The sequence below is a fragment of the Eublepharis macularius genome, chromosome 2 (genome assembly GCF_028583425.1).
Source record: "Eublepharis macularius isolate TG4126 chromosome 2, MPM_Emac_v1.0, whole genome shotgun sequence".
NCBI classification, from domain to species: Eukaryota; Metazoa; Chordata; class Lepidosauria; order Squamata; family Eublepharidae; genus Eublepharis; species Eublepharis macularius.
Window position 1 is genome coordinate 211588899 of NC_072791.1, and position 25382 is coordinate 211614280.

The 25382-nt window shown below is 45.3% G+C and overlaps 1 protein-coding gene across 1 annotated transcript in view; it reads right to left on the minus strand.

The window, feature by feature from the left end:
- UNC80 (unc-80 homolog, NALCN channel complex subunit) overlaps positions 1–20219 on the minus strand; it is a 195780-nt gene extending 175561 nt beyond the window's left edge. Inside the window, 4 exon segments of the mRNA XM_054970127.1 lie at positions 3145–3446; positions 5635–5791; positions 16473–16521; positions 20128–20219. Of these exon segments, the coding sequence (XP_054826102.1) occupies positions 3145–3446; positions 5635–5791; positions 16473–16521; positions 20128–20219 (600 nt within the window).
- Between the last annotated feature and the right edge of the window lie 5163 nt (positions 20220–25382).

Sequence of the window (25382 nt, forward strand, 5' to 3'; positions counted from 1 at the left end):
CTGCAGTTGGCAATCCCAGCTCAGAAGCAGCCTCATGCCTGCTCGGGACTGCATACAAAGAGATTTCGAATGTCCCGGGAAGATTAGGCCCAAATATTCATGTGAAGACTGCAGTTCAGTTTAGGCAACCCCTCAGAGCATGGTTTAGTCTGGAAACCTGCCTGGGATTCCTGCACCCCCTTCTCCCTCACAGCTTGCCTTTCACTTCCTCTGTAGTACTAAATCGAGTTGGCCACTACATTAGAATTGGCAGTCGTGTTAGCACCGGCTCCTCACAAGCAGAAGCAGATATCAGGGATTCAAAGTGGATTTGTGATCCAGATTTAGAAGCCCAGCACAATCCTTATGCACATAAATATTTTTCTTTCCCCAGTCTGCGTATCCGTGAAAGCTTTATTTTATACCAAATGAGAAATGGAAAGGGAAGGCGAGTGAGTGAAAGAGAGCTGGGGAGGGAGAAATAACCAAGGCTGCAACTTCTTCATGAACTTCTAAACAAATAATTCAGAGAATTACCTGAATGTACCTTCATGCTCATAGAGAATAACGAGGAGATGAGATACAAGGCCAGGACAATGTTTGGGGGGTGAAATGAAAGAGGGAGAGACTGGTGGCACCATCTCTATGGTAAAGGGCAGATTAACCAGTAACACTACCAGCAAAGCTCCCAGTGGGCCGCTGGCCTCATGGGCCAACTCCACCCTCCAGGGTCGCCCCACACCCAACCAAGGGAGAGCCCTCATGCTATGCCGTGTGGGCATGCACCTTCTTTCTCCTTTCTCCCCTTTACTGAGAGGGCAGGGCTATTCCCAGGATGGTTTCTGCCTCACCGTACATCCTCTAGGGGTTGCCAACTCTGGGTCAAGAAATTCCTGGAGATTTACAGTGCAATCCTATGGAGAGTTACTCCAGTCTAAGCCCGTTGACTTCAATGGGCTTAGACTGGTGTAACTCTCCATAGGATTGCACTGTTTGAGGTGGAACCTCAGAATGGCAGCGTTTAGAGAAGGGAGGGACTTCAGTGGGGTATAATGCCATTGAGTTCACTTTCCATTTTCTCCAGGGGAACTGATCTCTCTTGCCTGCTATAATTCTGGGGGATGTCTAGGCCCAACCTGGAAGTTGCCAACACTACTGCCCATGTGAAAAATCAGATATCAGTTGCCCCGTAGCAGTGCCGTCTTCTTTCAGATCGTGGTCCTGTGCATGTAGTATTTAATACATAACATTTAATGCATATAAAATATTCATACCCCACCTTTCCCTTGAGGCTTAAGGCAGTTTATTATTCTAAATTAAAGCCACTCATAATAAAGCAAAGCCCGATTCACAATTCCCCAAACATCTGTCACACAAATCTTATTAAAATGCTCTAGAAAATAAAGCAGACTTACAGAATCCTCTACAACTTTTCGGCCACCATGCAGTCAGAATACCAACATACAAAAACAAAAGAGGAACCCACTGGCAAAGGTAAAGGTCACTAAGCAGGGTGAAAACACACCAGGGCCGATTCCAGACGGCCCTCCCCGTCCCGAAACGTCATGCTTCGTCGCGCGGAAAACGCAAAATACCGCGTTTTCTCGCGCGAGTTTTGCGCGATGTTGCGCAAAACTCGCGTGAGAAAACACGATATTTCACGTTTTCCGCACAACAACGCGCGACGTTTCGGGACGGGGAGGGCCGTCTGGAATCGGCCCAGCAGGGATAAAGTAATCACAAAACGTATCAAAAATACTATAATGGAGTACAACTCTCATAATAGTTAATCCAATCAGTAACGTAAGTCAGGTAAGAATACAAAGACAGGTGCACCAGAGTCATGTGCAGCTGACTAACATATATGATACAAGAAATCCACCAGGAAGACATCCAACAGGGACTTACCTGACTTATGTTACTGATTGGATTGACTATTTATGAGCGTTGTACTCCATTATAGTATTTTTGATACCTTTTGTGATTACTTTATCCCTGCTGGTGTGTTTTCACCCTGCTTAGAATACCAACATAGGCAGGCACAATAGTTTTAGATAGGTAACTGCGTTGGTCTGTGGTAAGACAGCAGGATTTGAGTCCAGTGGCACCTTAGAGGCTAACAAGATTTTCTGGGTATAAACTTTCAAGAGTCAAATCCCCCTTCTTCAGATAAGTTACTGTTGTTGAATTTCTGTGTTGATTGAAAGGCACAGAAACTCTATCAGTAAATAGGGGGCACCCCTAGTACCTGAGTAGATTCAATTGTCATTACGTATGTTCCAGATCCAGCAGTGCCTCCCCTCACCCCACACAAACATGAGCTCCGTGGGAAATGCAACAGGATTATACTCATCTGTAGAGAACACTAGATTGAGTCTTTCTTGAACAGCTCATGCTAAGGTCAATTAAAGGCATAATTAATTATTAAGATTCTGGTCCAGCAGCATTTTAAAGACCACCGTGATTTCCAGGGTACGAGTTTTCAAGAGTCAGAGCTCCCTTCGTCAGACTCTTCTACAACAGGCCAACACAGCTACCCATCTGAAACTATCTTAATTAATTAATTAGGTAGGTGGGTGGGTAGGTAAGTTTATTGCAATTGGTTATTGGCCATAGCAAATTTACCATTTGATACATACGATTAATGCCCAGTCCATAAACTGCATAAACTACAAAACATCAATACATCTATACAAGATTAAATAGTATCTTAATCAGGGCTTTTTTCTGGGAAAAGAGGTGGTGGAACTCAGTGGGTTGCCCTCGGAGAAAATGGTCACATGGGCCGGTGGCCCCGCCCCCTGATCTCCAGACAGAGGGGAGTTTAGATTGCCCTCCGCACCAATCTAAACTCCCCTCTGTCTGGAGATCAGGGGGCGGGGCCACCGGCCATGTGACCATTTTCAAGCAGAGCCAGAACTCCATTCCACCACGTTCCAGCTGAAAAAAGCCCTGATCTTAATTAATTCATTGTATCAAACATTAATGAATTAATCAAACAAAATGGCAGCCTGATCTAGTTGCCATTTACAGTGACAGGCAGAATATAGCTGTGTTATAATGAAAAATTAAATGTGACCAGAAAACGCCGGGGGCCAAATGGGTCTATGGAGAAGCCTTTCCTTTATCTCCTCTTCACCCACTCCTTGCACTTTACCCACTTACTTTAATCCTATGTACCAGAGGGGCGAACAAGAAGACAAAGAGCTCCACCGTGGCCATGGAATTCTGGAAGAACTTCCTCCGGTTATTCTCTTCCTCGTCATTGGTGCTGTCCCACCGGGGGTGGCCCGGAGAGGCCTGGTTTTCAATCTGGTGGATGAAGGCGCTGCTGCTCCCTCGCCAGCTGGAGCTCCGGTCTCCCCCCCCAAAACGGTCATTGCTGCAGTCCTGAGGAGCTTCTAGAAGCATCCAGTGGAGGGTGTGAAGAAGCTTCGTTTCCGCAACCCCGAGTTTGTCCTGATGTCCTAGGTGACACAATGCAACAAGGCCTTTGATAAAACAGAGCAGTTTGGACCTTGTGGTTATTTGCTAAATTTTTCAACTATTCAGGGTTGTTATAAACCCCTCAACATCTGATACCCTTTAAGTCTACACTCTTATCAATTCTCAATATATATATTTTTTGTTGAGCCTCATTCTCAGTTTTAGTATTAGGGTTGCCAACCTCCAAGAAGGGCCTGGAGATCTCTTGGAATTGATCTCCAGACTACAGAGACAAGCTCCATTGGAGAAAATGGCTGCTTTGGAGGGTGGACTCTATGGCATTATAGCCCTCTGAGGTCCCTCCCCTCCTCAAACCATCCATCCACAAGCTCCGCCCCCAAATCTCAAAGAATTTCCCAACTTGGCCTTGGCAACTCTATTTATCTCTATGCTCTCTAGAGATGAGAAGGCCTAGAAAAAATTGGGCGAGGGAACAATCCCCCCTCCCCAAACTACTTTCAAAGTTTTCCAATGGAAAATTGGGAGAGGGGGAAATCCCCAAATATCGAATGAAATATTTTCTCTGTTATAATGTTGAGTGAAATGCTTTTGAAGCCAAATATAAAAATATTGTTTTGGCAGGCCTTTGGTCCTTAAAAACACTTTCTAACATCTGATCTACATGGTACAATTTACCACGTTCTTGACTGGTGACATAATGTACTAGCTGCCTGGGATTGTTGACTGTTGCAAGTGTTATTCTGCATTGCATCGTAGAAAAGTCTGACCTAGATAGCCCGGGAGAGCCTGATCTTGTCAGATCTCAGTTAGTAACTGGATGGGAGACTTCCAATGAAGATCAGGGTTGAAGAGCCAGGCAATGGCAAACCACCTCTGTTCGTCCCGTGCCATGAAAACCTCACTAGGGGTTACCATAAGTCAACTATGATTTGAGGGCAGGATTTTATTTCATGATGGAAAAGATTTTTCCACTCAAGCTGTAGAGGTTTCTTATCCCAGAAGTCATTGCAAGCTTTCTAAAGAAAGCTGTTGAGGCCAGTACTTTGAAGGAAAAACCATAGCCACAAAGACTATAAGGCCAGCTGATCTACCTCCTTCCCTGGGAGTATCTTGCAAACCTCATTTGCTATGGGCATAAAAAGCTCGTGGGAAATCATCATGGACTTCTTGAAATGGACTCCAGAGGTGATACATATAGTTCCTAAGACACTTACTGTGTCCATTGATAAACTACTGATGTTATATTACATCATAGTGATTCTGAAATTTTGCTGACAGCCCTTCATGCTGCCCTCTCTCAAACCAGAAGCAATCAACGGCATACATCCAACCAAGCAGCTCCTCCAATAGGACGGCATTTCTCTTTGCCAGAGTGTGGGAGTCTCTGCAAGTCCCCCTTTCACTGCAGCCCCCACTTTGCCCCCTGTGCTGTTCCTGAGCGTCCACCTTGGAAACAAAATTTCAGGAAGCTGCAGAAGGAAGTGAGAAAGTCCCATTCTGCCAAGTCCACCGGTGGTTGGACGCATGCCGGCTTTGTCCCTCCCGCCTACTAACCACAGTGTTGCTTCTGACAAATGGGTGCTGTGGGGCTTTGCGCTGCTTCTAGATGACACTAGCAACATGGGGGAGGGACTGAAGAGAGGATCTGTTTGCTACGTAGAGTTGAAAGCACTTTTGTAACGGTCGATTGAATGTGGATGGTACTGAAGTGTACTGGTTTACTGCACAAATGATCACTGGAGCAAAAGTATTATTGCCCAAATAGAGGGAGAAGCCCTCTTAGCAGGGACCACATGCGTCCATGTTTTGTACAGCACCTTGTACAGTTTGAAGCCAAACAAACATTAAATAGCAGTAGCAGAGTTCTGTACCTGCTTTATTTTTAAGTATTGCTTTGAATAAGCATTTAAGGACTTGAAAGATTGGAGAGAATTTCCAACTTGATTAGGATGGATATTTTAAAATGACAAATTGAATGCAATCTAAGGGCATGCATGTTTTGCCAGGGTAATATTGTTCTCTGTGTTATTTCTGCTAATAATGTGGGGTTTCCCAACAAGGGGATGAGCGCATACAACACATGGTAGGGAAGAGAAAGGGGAAAACTCATGCAACCTCTAGCAATCGATGGTGCACCATTCGTGAGACCCACCACTCCGCATAACATAGCATAGCAATATTTCTTTTCAGTTTCACATTCACACTAACCTAGCTTGTTGCGATTGGAAAGAAGAGTGGCCGTGCAATGGAGGACATGTGGTAAGGCAGCTTGAACCAGTTCCCAGCGAGAAATGCTCTGGATGGCTTCAGAGAGGGCTGGCGAAAGTCCGTGCAGCTTGTTCTCAACCAAAACCCTTTCAAAGGACTGGGGGGGAAAGAGGAAGGGGGGAGAGTTAGCTTAGTGCATGCTTCTAAAAGTCTTAGCACATTCTCTTCCTGTGCAGATTTGTTTTCCATGAAATATAATTTAATGTTCCATTTAATTAAGAAACTCCACGAAGGACTGATCCACACATTACAAAGTAAGCCTTAATCCTTGAATGTTGCTGTAGCCATGTGAGGGCATTGTATATGCTTCTTCAAAAAACTTATGTCTAAATTCTTCGGCCAAGTGTCTCAGGGTCAAAGCAGATAAGATGCCGAGAGATCGATGAAGATACAAGTGCTGACTGTTTTTTTAAAAAAAATTATTTCATTTATACCCCACCTTCCTCCTCAATGCGTTCCCCAAAGCAGCTTACAATGTTCTCTGCTTCATTTTATCCTCACAACAATCCTGTGAGGTAGGTTAGGCTGAGACTGTGTGACAGGCCCAAGGTCACCCAGTTAGTGGCTGCAAAGTTTATTTATTTATTTATTGTATTTATATTCCGCCCTCCCCACAAACAGGCTCAGGGCGGATAACAACATTAAAACATTTCATATAAAACATTTTAAAACATTGTCCAAAGATACAAAGATACAAAGTTGTTTATTGTCAGGAGGGGACTGGGACATTATAACTGGCCTGGAACAAGCTGTAGCTTCCCTGGCCATACCTAAGTTCATTGCTATCATCACCACGTAGCCTAAGATCAAGATAAGCAGCCCCTGCAGAGCAACAGCATCTAAAAGGCTATACAGATGCCAATCCCCAAGAGCATCGTGGGGTGGAGACTTCTTGGAAGGCACATTCTGTTTTGAAACAGGAAGTGACATCATGAGACCCTCAAGGAATTTCAAAGTCTCTACTATAAAAACCATAGACTTTTAAAAAAATCCCTGAAGTGTTATGACATCACTTATTGTTTTGAAACAGGAAGTGACCTCCACACCCCACCCCAGGTCTCCAGTGAGCAAAAGTGTGGGGCAAGGAGCATTACTGGGAAGTCCCCTGCCATTATTAAGTAAGTGGAAACCTGAAAGGGCTCCTTACTTAGTTCAGCTCTACTCAGCTCAGCTTAGCTTGCTCCTTGCCACCAGTGATCTTCCAGGACAGCAGTTCATTAGGAACATCCCCAGTACATTACAGCCCAATCAACTCCAAGTTTATGATCTACAGAGATCATGTTGCAAAGAAAATGCAACTTCAGAATTAGGCAATCCTCGATGGGATCGTTCCTACATTTATGTTCCGTTACTCGATTCCTACAGCATCTTGCAATACACTGCATATGTGAACGGATTGTCTCAGACATAACACAGCAACTCTCAGCTCATCGAGATGTTAGTTTTCTGTAAACACTAGCTGTACTTGGTATAACATGATGGGGAAGAGCTGCACCTGGATCTCCACTCTGCCATGGAGCTCACAGGTACCTTTGGGCCAGTAGTGACTGGATCTCAGGGCCAAGCTACAAGTGACGAATTACACTTGCCTGGCAAGTGAACAGACTCAAGTGTATTCCTCCCTGTTCACTTGCCATTCACTTGCTCTCCAGTCCATCTGCCATTTCCAGGGATAACTCTAAGCAGGGCTCATTTCGAGGGGGAACGCACAGGAACGCAGTTCCGGCAGTTCCCCAAAGAGGTCACGTCAGGTGGCTGCACCCACTGGTCTCTCAGCCATTTTGGGCCTGTTTCAGCCTGGATTGGGGCCGAAACGGCCTGGATCGGGCCTCTGACATGTGGTGGATCACTCTCCCGCTCATCAGTGGCCCAATCCTGACCATTTTGGGCCCCTTTTCAGCCATTTTCAGCCCCTTTTTGCCATTTTGTGCCCAATTTCGGCCCTGAATGGCCAGGATTGGGTACAAAACAGCCAGGATAGGTGATGTCAGGGGGTGTGGCATATGCAAATCAGTTATACTAATAACACACTTCTGGTGAGGTGTGGCATATGCTAATGAGTTATGCTAATGAGTTGTGCTAATGAGTTCCTCCAGCTCTTTTTCTGCTAAATGACCCCTGACTAAGGCATCGCACGTGGCCTGTGGATCTGTTCCAGCCAACAGAGAGCAACCCTAACTTGGCCTACTCAGAATCCTAGGCAATTCTATTCAATGGGGCTTACTCCCAGGAAAGCGTTCTGCCCTATAAGTCCTATTGGTTGCAACGGCAGTGGTTTAGCATCGACATGACCGCAATACATGGGGCACCAGTGTGATCTGCCTGACTTATTTTCCTTAGGCTTGAAAACGTAAGTAGCCTTTGACTGTCTCCGGGCCAAGCTACAAGTGACGAATGACACTTGAAGGGCGAGTGGATCGAGCGGAGCGCAAGTGGAGGGCAAGTGAACAGGGAGAAATACACTTGCCATTCAAGTGTCATTCATCACTTGTAGCTTGGCCCTCCTTTGAAAAGTAAGAATTGGCTGTCCATTCCCATTCCAGTGAAGCTCCCAATGGGCCACCGTCCTGGCCGGCTGCCCACAGTAAAGAACAAGCTGAGCTGAGCCTCGAGAGCTCTGCCAAGCTCTGCGGGGGGTGCTTGTCTCAAACTTGGCCAGTAATGCCCGCAAAGGTGTCATGCTCTGGCGGAGCATAAGGCGGCAACAGGGCAGTCGACACCCATCATCGCTGGCAGTCAGAGCTGAGTAGCACCACTGGCAGTGCCTTGCATAACTACAAGGGCCGCGGAGCCTGGCTCCCGAGCGGTTTAAACTTCTCCATCTGCCCTGATAAAAAGCATATAAAGACTTGAAGATCGTTGAAAGCAACTGGGCTCTAGGAAATCATTTCCCACCCTGCCACAAATGTTAATGAAAACACTTGTGTTAGAATGTGCATAATTACTAAGAGGGCAGCTGTTGGCTTTTATGCCTGAGGCACCACCACGGCACATAGAAGCCTTTAACAAAAATGTAATATTTGCTAACCGATTTATTGTTAAAGCCATTGCTGTAGACCCACAAACCTCACAACATAGCTGGGTTTAGGCTCTATTTTATTCTCTCCCCTCACCCATTAGCTTGTGAGATCAGATTCCCACTGCTATGAATAATTCTAACCTTCTGGCAGTTTGCTCATTCACAAGCCATTTAGCCAATTTGATGTTTTAAGGGAGATACATGGGGGTGGGAACGACATGAGCTCAAGGGTGCTTTAAATACCATCCTCTCACATTCAAAACTCATCCTTTAGTATCTCAAAAGTGCACGCCAGCGCACTTGTACACATACACACTCCTCTGGTAAGTAATGCCATAGGTTCAACGATAGGATTAACCTCCAAGAAAACCTCCATAAACCCTTAGAAGGGGCTCCCAGTGTCCCTGCCCAATGGCTGAATGACAATGCTGGGAAAAAAAATTGGTCTCCTCTTGGAGAAGATCACACAGTCTAAAACACATCAGGATTTTGCCTGTGTGTTATTGTGAAACAATGTGTTGTTGCTGACTAATTTCTTTGTGTCTTGTGTGCAAGAGCCAGTTTGGTGTGGTGGTTAAGAGCAGCGGGACTCTAATCTGGAGAACTGAGTTTGATTCCCCACTCCTCCACTTGAAGCCAGCTGAGTGACCATGGGTCAGTCGCAGCTCTCTCAGCCCTGCCCACCTCACAGGGTGATTATTGTTGTGGGGATAATAATAACATACTTTGTAAACTGCTCTGAGTGGGTGTTAATTTGTCTTGAAGGGCAGTATATAAATCAAATGTCGTTGCTGTTGTTATTGTTGTTGTTATTATAAGACCAATGACTGCCAAAGAAAGAGCCCTCTGGATACTAGTGCTGGGAGATGTATTACCACTTGTGGATTGGCCACTGAGTGAAACACAGTGTTGCAGTAGATGGACCACTGGTCAAATCCAAGATGGCTTCTCTTCTGTTTTTAAACCTTGATTATATTCTTATCATTACTGTAATTGCTATTATGGCTTGTAAGAGCCTGTTTTATCAGAGGAGGGCAACCTTAAAAGTGACCTCCAAACAGAATGCAATAAAGCCGCATCCATGAAAGATTCCAAAATACAAAATGGATATCTAAAAATAGTGTCCCATCAGACACTTCAATGGCTCCTGCTGACAACTCTAGTCCTAAAAATACTCGGGGACATGGCTGCTTTATAGAAGCCCATTATCATCTTAAACAACTATGACAGGAACGTTTGTCTTTGTGACATTTGGGAAATTACAGCGGGAACTGAAGAAAAGTCCTTAAAGCACTGGCAGACAGAGAAAGATATGTGGACAGGATAACGACCTGCATGCAAATATTCCATTTGGAGGGAGCTGAGAATCTAGCTAGGTTTCCTTAAACTATATTTGTTGGAGAATAGCAATTTCTTTGTATAAAAAGAAGATCCTGCAGGGGGCAGCAAGCTCTAGTTAGGACTGTAGGGGGAGTACCTTCTTTCTAATTTCTCCTTGTCTGTTTGCAGAATTCCACTTTCAGGGTCATTTCCTACTTCTCAGGATTCTCGAGAACTCTCTCAACTAGCAAGACAGCTAGTTTTATTGTCTTTTCTTTCCTATCCCGTTTGTTAGTTCTATTAATAAAGCTTTTGTTACTCTCAGTTTGCCATCCTGACTGCTGCACAGGTACACTGCTAAAAGAAATGGTTCACAAAGATGATTTGGAAAGAGGTTAGTCATGGTGGACTATACTACTATGTTGCTATAAGTATGCTCTGAATTCATAATTTCTGCGTTGCTTAAGGTGTCGCATTTATGTTTTGTTTCATGTTCATTTCAGGTCTATTTCAGATTTCTGCAATCCAACCGTATTGCACTGTTTATCAGATGCCCCATCCTCTTGACTACATTTGGCTTACTCTATGTAATTTGCCTTGATTCTCAGTGAGAAAGGTGGACTACAAATGATGTAAATAAATGAATATATGATGTAAATAAACTTTCTAGGCTAAAATGTAATTCAAGTCCTTTTTTCTTTTATTTTCCAAAATAAAAATAACTTTAGATAAAACAGATGAACCAAAGCTGCCCCAGAAGCCCCCATTTGAACAATTCATGTGACAGGTGGACTTTAACTCTCCCCACAAATACTCCCTACACACTCAAAAAGCTATCACACTGGGGTGCTGGTGCTGGTTTTGATGCCCCAGTTTGGGGGAAAGGAATATTTTCTGTTGGGAGCCAATGCCATTCAAATATCTGCTCCCCCACCTGTAGAATGAAATGGCATAATCCAGCAGCAGCTGTGAGGTTCCAGATTTGGCAGGTTTTAAGACATCTGAGAAATTAGGAGGGGGAGAGAGGATTTAATTTACTTTGCATGGACAGCTGGAAGATTAAAATAGTGAATTTATTCATCCTTCAGGAGAATGGAAACTCAGCACATGGGAAACTGACCAAGGTTCTCTCAGCTGTGGATACACAGACTTTTGGAGAAGCAGAACAAAAAAAGAGAAGACAGTTCTTGGTCAAGGAACACTCGTTTTGAATGATGAGAGAACTTTTCTGTAAGATTTCTTTTCTTTGGTGAAGAGGACAGTCATGACAAGACTATAAATACTCAAATTATTCCCAATACAGTTTCCCCACCATTCCTATTAAAAAATACCAGGTCAGACAACCATAAGAGACAAAGGAAGGCACCTCACACTTCTATGACACTCATTGTGAAATGTAAATTATGTACTTAAGGAAAAAAGTCAAGAGGTGCTGGGGAGGGAGCAGAAGGCATAGGAAAGCAATCTGTGAATTTATACATGCAGTCCGCTATTTTACACCATTGAGAACATATATACAAACACAAAATAGAAAACACCCATGATTTGCTGAGCATTCATCTGTGTTGATTATAGCTTGCAGACAGCTTGCAAACCAAACTGTCTGACTGACTGAGCATACCTGTTGCCAAACCATCGCCTTTCTTTGGAAACTGAAGTCCAACCATGCCGCTTCTCCAGAGCAAAGGGCCTGTGTTACTTCCCCTGGCAGCCATTTTATGATTGGCTCCTTCTCCTGTGGCAGCCATTTTGTGGAGGCATTCACTATCCTGGTCAAAATTCCAAAGTTCCCACAGGCTCAACAAGGCTGTGGGCCTCTGGTTTTCCAGTATGTTGTGAGTGTTTTGTTTGAGATGGTCCAATGTACAGTCATTTATTTACTTCATTTATAACCATACATCTGTTGCTGAGACTCAAGGTTCACCACAAAGAGCAACATCAGCACTAAGGCACATAACTGACCTGAGGCACTGCCACCATATAATATTACCCAGAGATTGAATTAAGAGTCGAGAGCTAGAGAGTCCATTATTTGAGATAGCATTCTTGCTGACTCACTTTAACGCTAAGCTTGGGGTAGAGAAACGCCATCTTGTGTGTGTGTGTGTAACTTTCTGTGGGCTGGATGGGAAGAGACTATCAAACTTTAGGTAGGCCATGGCCTAATCTCCTCAACTCCCCATTCCCCTCCTGTTCCAAACCAATAATCTGAGGGCAACTCCCTGGAGAGGACAGGAAATCCATCAAGGGGATGAGGAAATCTGCCCCAGAAGGCTGCAGTGGGGAGGAGACAGGGAAACTGATAGTTGGGAGTCGGTTCGAGGTGAAGAGAGAGGGAGGCCATTTTGAAAGGAGATGTTTGTCCAGCTTACCCTCAGGTAACGAAGTGATGGGCCTGCCCTACATACTACCTAGATAGGGCATGACTTTAGACAGGGAGACAGATGAAGCAGTTCTTTTGTCTATGTTATTTTATTTCTTCCGTTCACTTCTGAGATGCCTGTGTATAGTTGTGAGGTTTAAATAAATTCTTTTGATTATTGACGGAGCAAAGTCCTTCTGTACCACATAGTTCCCCAACTGCTTGGATATGCTAGGCAAGGAAAGGGGTCAGGGAATCCCTAGGGATGGGGAAAGTGGTGAACTGGCCAGTTACCAATTCTCCAGGAGAGCCCCAAAGTTTCCTGGGAAACCTAGAGACAGTATCCTAGTAACGCCAGAGGGAGGTTAGGAGGCTGTCCTGCCTAACCAGAGCCCAAAACAGGGACAGTGGTGGTAGTAATATCTTAAGACAGTGGAGTGAGACAGCCCCTTCAGGTGCCAGTATAAGCAATGGAGGGGTAGGCAGAGCCAGGTCTGCCAGTTGACAGAGGTATTGGGTATAAAGGCCTTGTTCAAAATGGGACAAAAAATGGCGGAGTGCCCAACTATCTTCTGAAGTGTTGCTATTCCTCCTAGGAGGAAAAGAAAGAACACTGCTCTCGGGCCCACCCAGTGCGGGTAGGTCCAAGCTAACTTTCCATCTAGATGCTGACCGGCCCGATCCCCTCACCAAGGGACCCCAACACGGGAGGGTATTGTACCTCTGTGTGTCCAGAGCATATAGAAAAACACACCTCTACACACAAACACTCAAGCACGCACATCAAAATATCAAGGGGTTTGCTGGTGCACAGTCATTATCTCACATTATAGATAGGTACACAAAGAAATGTATGAAGCTCTTCAGCCTCTGACGCCACCTCAGTTCAGGTAAGAAGGATATCTTCTTAGCAGCAAGGTATACAGAGGGCTCCGCTTGGGCTGGGTTCCTGATTATTCCTCCGTTACTAACCACGCCAGCTTGTCAAGCTGTTTTTAAAAGCAGGGCAGACTCCGGCAGCTCCCTCTGTCATCACTTGGCTGAGAGGAAATTTTTTCTGAAAAACCTGGTTATGTAATTTTGTTTGTCATGTGAGACTGGAGAGCAGACGGGCACTAAGGACCTTGCTCAAGATGGCTGTTAACTGCTGTGAGGCAGGGTTCGTTGCTGATGGTAAGTGTGACACTCTTGTGTTAATTGTTGTGTGCTCTTCCTGCCTGGCAGCAGCCCCTCGTGACTCATGCAGAGTGTCGTTCCAGAGGAGCTCCCAACTTGGGGGCTGTTTCAAAATGATCCTGGGAACTTTAACAGGACAGAGCTGGCTGAAAAGCCCCCCGTCACTTAAGCAGAACTTTACTCGTGGGTCAGTGGATCCTGCCTTGTGTGTTTCTCAGTGGAATATGCATCTGGTGACAGGGGCATTGTCTGGCATTTCTTAAAAGATGGATTTTAAGGTATAGGAGCCCAGACCAGATGAGCTTGTCGGATCTCAGAAGCTAAAAAGGGTCAGCCTTGGTTGGTAATCGGATGGGAGACCTACAATGAAGATCAGGTTTGCAGAGGCGGGCAATGGCAAACCACTTCTGTGTGTCTCTTGCCATGAAAACCAGGGGTCGCCATAAGTCCGCTATGACTAGCGGGCACTCTCCATCACCACCAAGGTACAGGAATGAAAAGTAAAAGGAGAAGTAATCATCATTTCAGTTGCCTTGTATTCATTTGGAATATTTGAGCAATTTAAATTGCCATGCCTGAGGCCAGAAAGCCAGGATGGGCTCAAGTTCTAAAAAATGCATTCATGAAAATTTTCCACATGGATCCTTGCAAGGGTCATTGCTTCCTGGGTAGAAAATCTACCTATATAAGTTTTCATGAACTTTGGGGTCAGAGAAATTTGACAGTCTGGTGCTTGTTTCTCTCTTCCTATCGACATATAGTTTGAAGCTGCTGCCAACCCAGTGGTTGGAGGGCAGCGCTCATAGCAAGTAGAACACAGAAAGCCCCTAGAAACGGAGGTACAGAGAAGGGAATTGTGCAGTGCGTCAAAGTGCTGCCACAAGGGGCAATACTAACCTGCACCGGAAATAAACGCTTGCCCATCCTTTTCATTATCTATGACCCGGAAGAGACACCAAAACCATATGGGGCTACAGATGAACTTGGTAAACACGAGCCTGAACTTGCCACGGTAACGTGAATCCAGGGGCAGAGGGAACATTTCAGGGTAGAATAAGTAAGGGGGCTTCACTCTGCCCACACGCATCCATACTCCCTGCTCTGGTCCCTGTGTTTGTTTGTTACCTGCCATCAAGTCGCCTCTGACCGATAGCATCCCTATAAATGAAAGACCTCCAAAACATCCTATCACTAACAGCCTTGCTCAGATCTTGCAGACAGGAGGATGTGGTGTCTTTTATTGGGTCAAGCTATCTAATTTTGGGTCTTCTTCTTTTCCTGCTGCCTTCCACTTTTCCTAGCATTATTGCCTTTCCCAGAGAGTCTTGTCTTCTCATGATGTAACCAAATTTACGATAGTTTCAGTTTTGTCATTTTAGCTTCTAGGGAGAATTCAGGCTTGATTTGATCTAGTACCCGTTTATTTGTCTTTTTGGCTGTCCATGGTGTCCGCAAAACTCTCCTCCAGCACCACATTTCAAATGGATCAATTTTCTTCCTGTCAGCTTTCTTCACCGTCCAACGTCACACATCCATACATAGTAATGGGGAATACCATAGTTTGGATTATCTTGATCTTGGTTCCCAGAGAGACGTCTTTATCTTTAAGGGTCTTTTCTAGTTCCCTCACAGCTGCTTTTTCCAAGTCTCAATCTTCTTCTGATTTCTTGGTTGCAGGCTCCCTTTTGGTTGATGATTGAGTCAAGGAATAGAAAATCCATGAACCATTTCAATTTCCTCATTGTCAGTTTTAAAAATGTTTAATTTCTCAGTAGTCATTACATTTTTCTTCTTGTTGTTCAGCTGCAATCTTGCTTTGGCACTTTCTCCTTTAACCTTAATGAATAGTCATTTTCCCAAAATTAAGTTTCTGGAGCACATACAAGGCAGTTTTCTTCGTAGCCTGACAATACTCGGTCTGAGATCAGCCATTGATGCAATCTGGCAGTTGGAAGTGGTGTGTGATGCCGCTCTAGCTAAAATCTTGACAAAGTTGGTTCCATCTGTACTGTGTGAACATTTAGATTCTCATAGAAAGAACCAGATGATCAGTTCCCATAGAAGGCAAGCCTGCCACAAATCTTTAACAGATTTTCTTGTCACGAAACTCCTTTCATTTCAATGAAAGATCCTTCCAAGTAACAGTGCTTAGGATCACAGCCTAAAATGGACAGAAAAAGATACAGTCCACACATTTCAGTGGGCTGTTTCTTAACAGGTCATATGTGATTGTATTGTACGCAGTGGAAGTAGAGCGCTATGGTCCAGTTGCAATATTGTATACAGTATTTCTGGTCCACCTTAATCTCTGGTTTTGCCATGTTTACCACAGTAGCGCAAGGTCTGCATTTGGTCATTTCAGTCTAGCTAAGATTTATTCAACAAATTCCAGAGGAGGAGTCAAGACAGCTTCCAGCAGCCAAAATGATAAACAGTCCAGCACCAGAAAGACTCATTCATTTCACAGAATCATAGAATCACAGGGTTGGAAGGGCTCTCCAGGGACATCTAGTCCAACTGCCTGCACAGTGCCTGCACAACTACCCTCCCACATCCCCTGTGACCCCTGTTCCATGCCCAGAAGATGCCAAAACACTGTCAGGATCCCTAGGCAAACTGGCCTCAAGAAAATTGCTTCCTGACCCCAAAGTGGCGATCGGCATGACCCTGGACGTGTAAGAAAGTGCCAGTAGAACTATGTGCTGATGTAACCCTTCCTGCCCTCCCTCTCATGATCTGCCTAGGTTCATAGAATCAGTATAAGCGATCATGAGCCAAGGCATGTATGCGCCTCCCAAAATAGGCTCTGGTTCAAAAAGCTTATGCTGTCATATAAATGTGTCTATCTTCAAACAATTCATGCAAATCAGAAGAAAGCAGAGGAAATTCAGAGTAACCTACCACACATGAGGCTTCATACTGTTTTCCGAGTTTGGGCCTCAGAAATGCACTGTGGGAAAAATACGGATTCGTGTTAAAAGCTGATCATAGGTATTGCACACAGATACACAGACCTTGGCTGATTCTGCACACGTTGGATAATGCACTTTCAATGCACTTTATCAATCGTTTGAGGTGGATTTTTTGTTCCGCACACAAAAAAATCCGTTCCAAATGATATATAAAGAGGATTGGAAGTGCATTATCCAACATGTGCGGAATCACTCCTAATTAAAATAAGGTTTGCTTGAGGGGATTACTTATAAAACAGTGGCTAGGTAAGAGAGAGACTTATTCTCTCCACATTGGAAAGCTGACATGAAACTCGCTTTTCTTGATCCTGCACCACCTTGGCACAAGTGAGGCATGGAAGAATAGCAGCCAGACTTAAGCTATAGGAAAGTAAGAATGTCCCATATGGTAAGAGGAACCAACAGGCTGACAGAGCAGTCCTGCAACTATCTGCTTAAAATCCTACAGACATCTAATCAGCTGTGGTTATTCCCAGGGAAGTGTCCTTAGGATGGCACTAAAGGCAGAGAGACCAACAGATTTTCAGCAGCATATTAGTGCTGCCAACTCCAGGTTAGTAAATTCCTGGAGATTTGGGGGGTGGAGCTTAGGGAGGGTGGGGTTTAGAGGGGAGAATCTTTTGCGGGGTATAATGCCCTCCAAAGCAGCCATTTTCTCCAGGGGAAATGATCTCTGTAGCCTGGAGATCAGTTGTATTTCTGGGAGATCTCCAGGCCCCGCCCTACATAACCTTCCATGATTCTTCATCGAACGCAAGTTCCTATCCCTCAATGATCTTAAAGGTGCTACTGGACTCTTTTTGATTTTGCTACTACAGACTAACACGGCTAACTCCTCTGGATCAATGATCAGGCCACACATCCTTGTTAGTCTGGAAGATGCCACAAGTCTCTTATTCTTTTTGGTTGCAATAAACATGGCAGCCTGCAAGAATTGTTCGCCCTTGGTGACCTCACACTGGGAGGCCTAGCAGAGATGGGACTGTCACAGAGGTTGCCAACCTCCAGATGGGGCCTGGAGATCTCCTGGAATTACAACTGATCTATAGATGACAGAGATCAGTTCCCCTGGAGAAAATGACTATGTTGAAGGGGTATGATCTATGGAATTATACCCTGATGAAGTCCCTCCCCTTCCCAAACCCCATGCTCTACAGGCTCCACCCCCAAAGTCTCCAGGAATTTCCCAATCCAGAGTTGGCAACCCTACTGCCATGTGAGAAAACTATTATGGCACAGCTGCAGCAAATTGTTTGGAGGAGCACATCTATGGGATTAATGAGGTACAGAGCCATTCAGAGTGTGCACAGAGGGATAGCTAGTATGTGGGTCTAACCTGAGGTAGGAAAGGGGCGTCCTTTGAATCTTTTAGCCGTATGCCTGAGGCAGGGCCTAGTCAGTAGGCAATACTGGATCGGATGATAATCTACTTCTGTAAAGCCTACTTTTTAGCCAAATAAGAAAGGTAATATTGTATCCATATGTATGAATATATAAATACAACACAATCTTTAAGATATTTTGCATGATCCAACCCATTTTTCACATTTTGCATCCCACTGGTTTCAACAGAAGAATTCAGAATGTGTTCAAACCTCCCATTCAAATCAATTTGCTGTTTATTTATGAAGGAACCTTTCAGCCTAATCTCCCACAGTGGTTTCCAACAGAAGTTCATTAAAAATTAAAAGTATGTATCCATTAAGGAATTTAAAATCATACAAGTTAATAAAAATAAGATCTCAATAAAACAGTTACCAGCAGTAATACAGTGATAAAAGCTGGAAAGAGGAACCCGGCAGGAAAACATATATTCTATATTAAAAATTGGGAGAATTAGAGTGAAATCCTAAGACACTTTTCTGGGAGTAAGTCCCATTTAATAACATAGGACTTACTTCTGAGTAGGCCTGCTCCCTAAGAGAGCAATCTTATTCAGAATCCTACTTAGGCCTATTCAATGGGCTTACTCCCAGGAAAATGAAGGTTATCCAACCTTCACCTAAGACTCAACATCTGAGAGGGGAGAAGCCAGCTAGGTATCCCGAGGGAGAGTATTCCACAACTAGGGAGTCACCACCAAGAAGGCCCAGTTCTTGCCCCCTGTCTAGCCAGTGTAGTACCCAGATAGGATGGTGTCTGCAACAGATCTTAAATTGCAGCCGAGTTCATTTGGGAACCGGTTTCAGATATTTGTTGGATGGATATCAAGACCTAGATATGAATGAGACTTAAACTGGCTTAGCTTTGACTGGATCATGCACACTGCATTTATATATCTATGCCTGATGTTGCAGAGCATTTCTTGGTACCTTAAACTAATTTTTCCTTATATTTTAAAGACTTGCTTCATACTGCAGCAGCGACACTTGACCTTAGAATGCCTTTCAGCTTTTCTTCTCTTACAAGACTGAGCCCACAAGAACTCTTCAGGAGCTCATCCTTTCCCCAAATGAAGGGGCTGCCAGGTTGACATGCTGCACCGGGCAGTATCAGGAAAACCACCCAACAATATGTCATATTATGGATATACTATTGACTTCACTTATAGGGACATCATTTAAAAGATTAATACCAGGATTATGTAACATTCTGTGAAAGCACTATAAATGCTATTGTTAAAGTATGAATTAGAATATTTACTCCAGTGCAAAACTAGGTACCCCCCCCCAAGTACTCCATTAAAAAAGAAAGAAAGAAGAAGAGGTCCATCTTACATTTGCATGCAATTAACAGTTATGTGCAGTTAAAAATTGGGTGTGTGTATTAAAAATATTAGGGGGTGTTTTACATTCAGGTTCACCTTTCTTTTGAGTAAACACGGTAGGCAGAACAACTGGAACTATTGGAAGGTCACTGGGCAATCACTTCTGAGAGGCAACTATATTGGCCTTGGACCCTAAGGGCAGCAAACCAACTGACCGCCCAGGTCACAAGGCACGCTGCTGGATTGATCACATCTCAAGCACCGATCCTTTGAGCCAGCCTTTAATGCACCCATTTTACAGATGAGGAAGAAAGACTAAGGAATGCTTTAAACTTACGCCCCCCCCCCCGTTTTCCTGGGAGATTAGGATTTGTTTAGCACTCCCCACACACATAAGCACGCCCGACTGCGAGCTTCCTGCAGCGTTAAGTTGGCGACTTCCCACTAATTCGGAATGAGGCAAGGACCCTCGCCACGCACCCCCTAGCAGAGACGCCACGCAGGTTCGGGTTGCCAGGTCCAGGAAGAGAGATTTGGGGGCGGAGCCAGTGGAGGGCATGCTTTGGTGAGGGGAGGCCCCCCAGCAGATCATAATGCCACAGAGCCCACCCTCCCAAAATGCCACGTTAGCTAGGGAAGCCTGGAGATCAGGCATAATTCCGGGAGATTGCCAGTCGCCACCTGGAGGTTGGCAACCCCAGTGCTTCTGGCTTGGCAGCCTCTCTCCTGCAATCCCCATCGTCGACAGCTTCGCCCGCTCTGCCCTCTGGAGCCCGGGCAGCGCCAGAGGAGGGCACCACATAGACCCCCCCCCCCCCGCGGCAGCCCGGCCGCAGACTTCCTCCCGTGCCCGCCGCTACCAGCCCCGGCGGCGTACCTGGTTTGCCTCCAGAGGAAGGTCTGGATGGGCAGCGGGACGCCGCGGCCGCTCTCCTGCTCGGGGCCCTCGGAGCTCTTCCTCTTCACCATGGCGCTGCTGGCTGTGGCTGGCCGGCCGGGCCGGCTTCTAGCCCATGGCCCCGCGGCGCCCGCAGCCTCTCCGGCGCCAGCCTCCGGCGCGGCGAGCGCAAGATGGCTGCGGAGGCAGCGGCGGAGCCGCGCCGGCGGGGCGGGGAGGCGCTTTCAGCACCTCCTCCCGCGGACAGCGACCGGCGCTGGGCCCAGCCTCGCCAAGGGAGCAGCGATCGTGCCAGTCCGGGCTGGACTGCCGCTGCCATCCGAGCCACGCCGACGGGGAGGGAGTCAGTCCCCTTGCGCGTAGAGGCGCTTACTTCCGAGTAAACGTGCTGGCCGTAGCGCTGCGGGAAATCGGAGCTTGGGCTCATTTTTCGGGGGAGGAAAAGGGCAATAAATCCTGGAAACTCTTGGGCAGATGGAACTTTGCCGCTGGAACAGATCGAGATGGATGGCCGCGTTAGTCTGTCTGGAGCAGTAGAAAAGAGCAAGAGTCCAGTAGCACCTGTAAGACTCTCAGAATCGGTGGGAGGGTATGAGCTTTCGTGAGTCACGGCTCACTTCTTCAAACAGAGCAAGAGTCCAGTAGCACCTGTAAGACTCTCAGAATCGGTGGGAGGGTATGAGCTTTCGTGAGTCACGGCTCACTTCTTCAAACAGAGCAAGAGTCCAGTAGCACCTATAAGACTGACAAAATTTGCGGGAGGGTATGAGCTTTCGTGAGTCACAGCTCACTTCTTCAGATACAGCTAAAATGAAGAAGTGAGCTGTGGCTCATGAAAGCTCATACCCTACTCCAAATTTTGTCAGTGTTATAAGTGCTAAGGGACTCTTCTCTTTTCTACTCCCACTTTGAATGGGGAGCCACATGGGGGCAAGTCCCCCCCCCCTTCAGATCCCTTCAGATTCCTCAGCAACGCCTGCAACTCAGATCAGGGCAGAGAAATCATGCTTGAATTCTCCTTAGAAGCTCAAGCGCATTGCTCACATCACGAGGAGACAAGACTGCAAAAAACAATAATGCTAGGAAAAGAAGGCAGTAGGAAAAGAGGAAGATCCAACATGAGATGGCTCGACCCCATAAAGGAAGCCACGGCTTCCAGTTTGCAAGATCTGTTTAAGGCTTTTAATGATCAGACATTTTGGAGGTCTTTCATTCTTAGGGTTGCCATAAGCCAGAAGTGGCTTGACGGCATGTAACACAGAGACATGAAAAGTAACCACAGCACCTGGTCTTAAAAGGCGTTGGGTGAGATTCCTCCAACCCGTTCCACTAAAGGAAACTCTTTCAAGCCTCTTGCATCTGAGAAAAGCATCACCAATAGTGGAACGGATCCACGGGATACAGCTTCCATGTTTTTCCTTGCTAAGTGTGTCCAATAACGAACCCACCTCTGCATCCTTGCCCCCAAAAAAGAGATATTTGGGCTTTCCGTTATGGGTCTGGATAGCCCTAACTAGCCCGATCTTGTTGGAACTTGGAACCTAAGCAAGACTGTATGGGAGACTGAAAGACGCTGCAATCATCCAGGAAGACACTGAGGGTCCTTTAAAACAAACATAGAGTAACTTTATTTAAGAGACATGAATAAAGAAACACCAGGCCTAACAGAATTCTTCATAGCCGTTTTCTTTAGCCAGCTAACCCAGAAACATGAGTAAAACCTGGGCTGGAACAACTCCAGATTCTGGTGCCCTTGAACGAATATAAAACATGAAACAGACTAAAGAATACGACAGAGATCACCAAGGAAGACTCAGGCTGCTATCCAGACCTCAGGCAATGGCAAACCTCTTCTGCTTCTCTCTTGGCTTGAAACTCCCCATGGTACTGCATTCTTCATCATTCGGTTATGGCATGATGGCACTCAATGATTAGTAGTATAGAACTGGATGCCATCCTACAGAAATTCAGGGAAAGTTAGTTGCACTAAGAAGGCAGATTTGATTCAGTAGAACAGATTTTCTCCCGGGAAGGAGATGGATTATCTAGAGCCTTTGCTACCCAGATTCAGGCCTGGCTTGGGAACAGGGGCAGGAAGAGTGTACCCTTGAGTATCTTCAACCTCTTGGCAGCGTTTGATACCATCTCCCATGGTATCTTTCTGGAAGGCCTGGCTCAGCTGGGACAGGTGTGGGGGGGAACCTTGCTTGGATCGTTCCACTTTTAGTTGGCTGACAACTTCTGGAGGAGGTGCTGGGAGACGGCTTCTCAACCTCGTCATTCTTATGCTTGTCCATCTTGTCACTCGTGTTGGTTAACTTCTGCATGAAACTCCTGGGAGAGATCGTTCAGGGATCGGGGGAGAGGTGCCTCCAATATACGGGTGACATCTTCTACTTCTCCCAAACAACTGAGCCAGGTGGAAGTCCTGACAGGTGCCGGAAGATGGTAACAGGAGAGATGAGGGCCAATAAACGGAAGCTCAGTCCAGCCAAGATTGGGGTTCTGTTGGTCAATGGAGAAGCTGCTTGGGGATTGTGAAGCCAGCGTGTCTCGGAGGGGGTTGCACTCCCTCTGAAAGAGCAGATTCGTAGCTTGCGGGTGATACTAGATCCTGGCCTACAGCTCAGGTCTTCTCGGTAGCACATAGTGCCTTTGATCAGTTTGGCCTGATATGCCAGCCAGAGCCATTAGTCAAAAAGTGTGATCTGGCCACAGTGCTCACATCCAGGTTAGGTTGCTGTAATGCACTCTACACTTCAGTTGTTCCAAAACGTGGCAGCTAGATTAATGTCAGGATCAGGTGGGCAACCAGAGACAGGAATTTTTTCAGAGGTGGCACCTTACCTTTGAATGCCCTCTCCTTTGAGGTCCATGGGAGCCTATCACAGGGTCTTTTAGGCACCAGTCTGAAATTTTTATTGGGACCCAGACTTTCAGCTGAGGGATTCTATCATTTTAAGACTTCTTTATGGTCTGCTTTGAGCCTGAGGATTGTTTCATGAATATCATTTTGGACTGTTCGATGGTGTTTTTATGCCACCCATCAGGACAACTTAACGCCCATTTAGAGCGGTTTACAGTGTGTGTTACTATTAGCCTCACAACTGCCTGTGTGTGGCCTGGAATACCTATGTCCTAACATTAGTAATATTCAATTTATATACCGCCCGTCAGGATAACTTAACCCCCACTCAGAGCAGTTTACAAAGTGTGTTATTATTATCCTCACGACAATCACCCTGTGAGGTGGCTGGGCTGAGATAGCTCTGGAAGAGCTGTGACTGACCCAAGATCACCCAGCTGGCTTCAAGCGGAGGACTGGGGAATCAAACCTGGCTCTGCAGATTAGAGTCCTGCCGCTCTTAACCACTACACCAAACTGGGTCTCATAGAGCCAAATACGTCACCTGTGATGGCATATGCAGGCCCGTGGAATTTCTAAGCAACGTTCTCTGATGGTGAAGAACATACGGAGGGTGATTTGGCCAGCTGCAGCCTGGAAAGCCACATGTAGAGAAAGATATTTTCTCCCATCTACCAGAGATCTTTAGTTGGGTTCATGGCTGTGAAACATCTTGGCTTCAGATTACAGTCCCCGAGCCATGCCCCTCAGAACATAAGCAAGCATTGGGGGATGTAATTAATTACATGGCAACATTACAAAATTAAACTGATGGGACCCACCCAAAGATTGTTATAGCTTTATGCACAGTAAAGTTTCAGTGCCAGTCTATACGGTTCAAATGATTTTTTGTATTTGATTTGATGTTCTCGTTAATTCCCCAGCAGTTTCACTCTGAAAAGTAGCAGCCTTCAGTCACTCTGTCTCGGCAGTGCATTTATAGCTCCATCTTCAAAGCTCCTTAACAAACCGTAGAAAGCTATTTAACAAACGAGACCGTAATCCATTTAACAGCAATCAAGAATCGAACTGCAGCCTGATGAACTTTTATGCTGGACTAGAGGGACTTCCTAAAAAGTAACCCTGCCTGAAGATCATGTGGTGAAGCCCTCACTATGCAGTCAGACATGTTACTGTGAGGGTCAAAGGACAGGGCACTGGTAAAGACGACAAAAAAAGAGGAGTGAAAAACGACAACCCTGCAAACCGAGGGTAACTAAGGAGGTTGGATCAACAGAAATATATCTATATCTATATCTATATCTATATCTATATCTATATCTATATCTATCGATATCGATATCGATAGATAGATAGATAGATAGATAGATAGATAGATAGATAGATAGATAGATAGATAGATATCAAATTGTTGAAAATATATAAAAATATAAATTAAAAACACCAGTATAAATGTTATTAGGAATGCATAGATTATAATAAAAGCATCATATGGTTGTACATATACATACTAAAACCTTGTATATACATAAAGTATAATAATTAATATACAGGAATAATAGTACAACCAACAGCCATATATACAAAACCAATAAAACTAGATGCATTTATTTATTTAATTCGATTCATATTCCGCCCTCCCCCAATAACAGGCTCCGGGCAGATTACATACAGTATAAAACATGAAAAGATATAACAAAAACAAAATTAAAATCACATAAGTATTATAAATATTTAAAACTGTATGGCAGCACTTCTCAAGAAATTTCAGTCCAAAGGCCTTCCTCAGTGGTGCATATGTATCAAAGACAGCATGCTACAAAAGCACAGCCCTACAGCAAGCATGCTTTCCACTTTTTCAGGGTCTGCCCAGTCTTTTTCCATAAGAGATTCCAAATGACTGCATTTTGCCGGCCCCTGCTGTGCCTCTCTTCTTATAAGGTTGTCAGATACGCTCACGAGATCTGGTGGTCTACTCAGCTGTGCTTAAGTGAAGGGCTGTGCTGAGTAGCTAACAGTGCAATTCTAAGCAGGGTCACTCCAGTCTAAGCACATTGGTTTCACTGGGCTTAAAGTGGCGTAACTCCTCTTAGGATTGCACTGTAACAGTGCTATCCTAAGCAGAACCACGCCCTTGGAAGGGCTGATATTCTCAGTTTCTAGAATCTCACTACAAAGGAAGAAAAAGGGAAATGTGAGAGATGAGAACTGTCAAACTCTCCCAGGGGACTTTTCCACTGCCAAAGAAAGAGTCCCTAGAGGGGACAAGACATTCTTAAGCAACTTTTCTCTCTATGCACTCTGCTTAGGGCAGGCGCTGTGGTGGTTCCCCTGAGAAGAAAAGCCAGGTTAATAGAGGCCTAGAGAT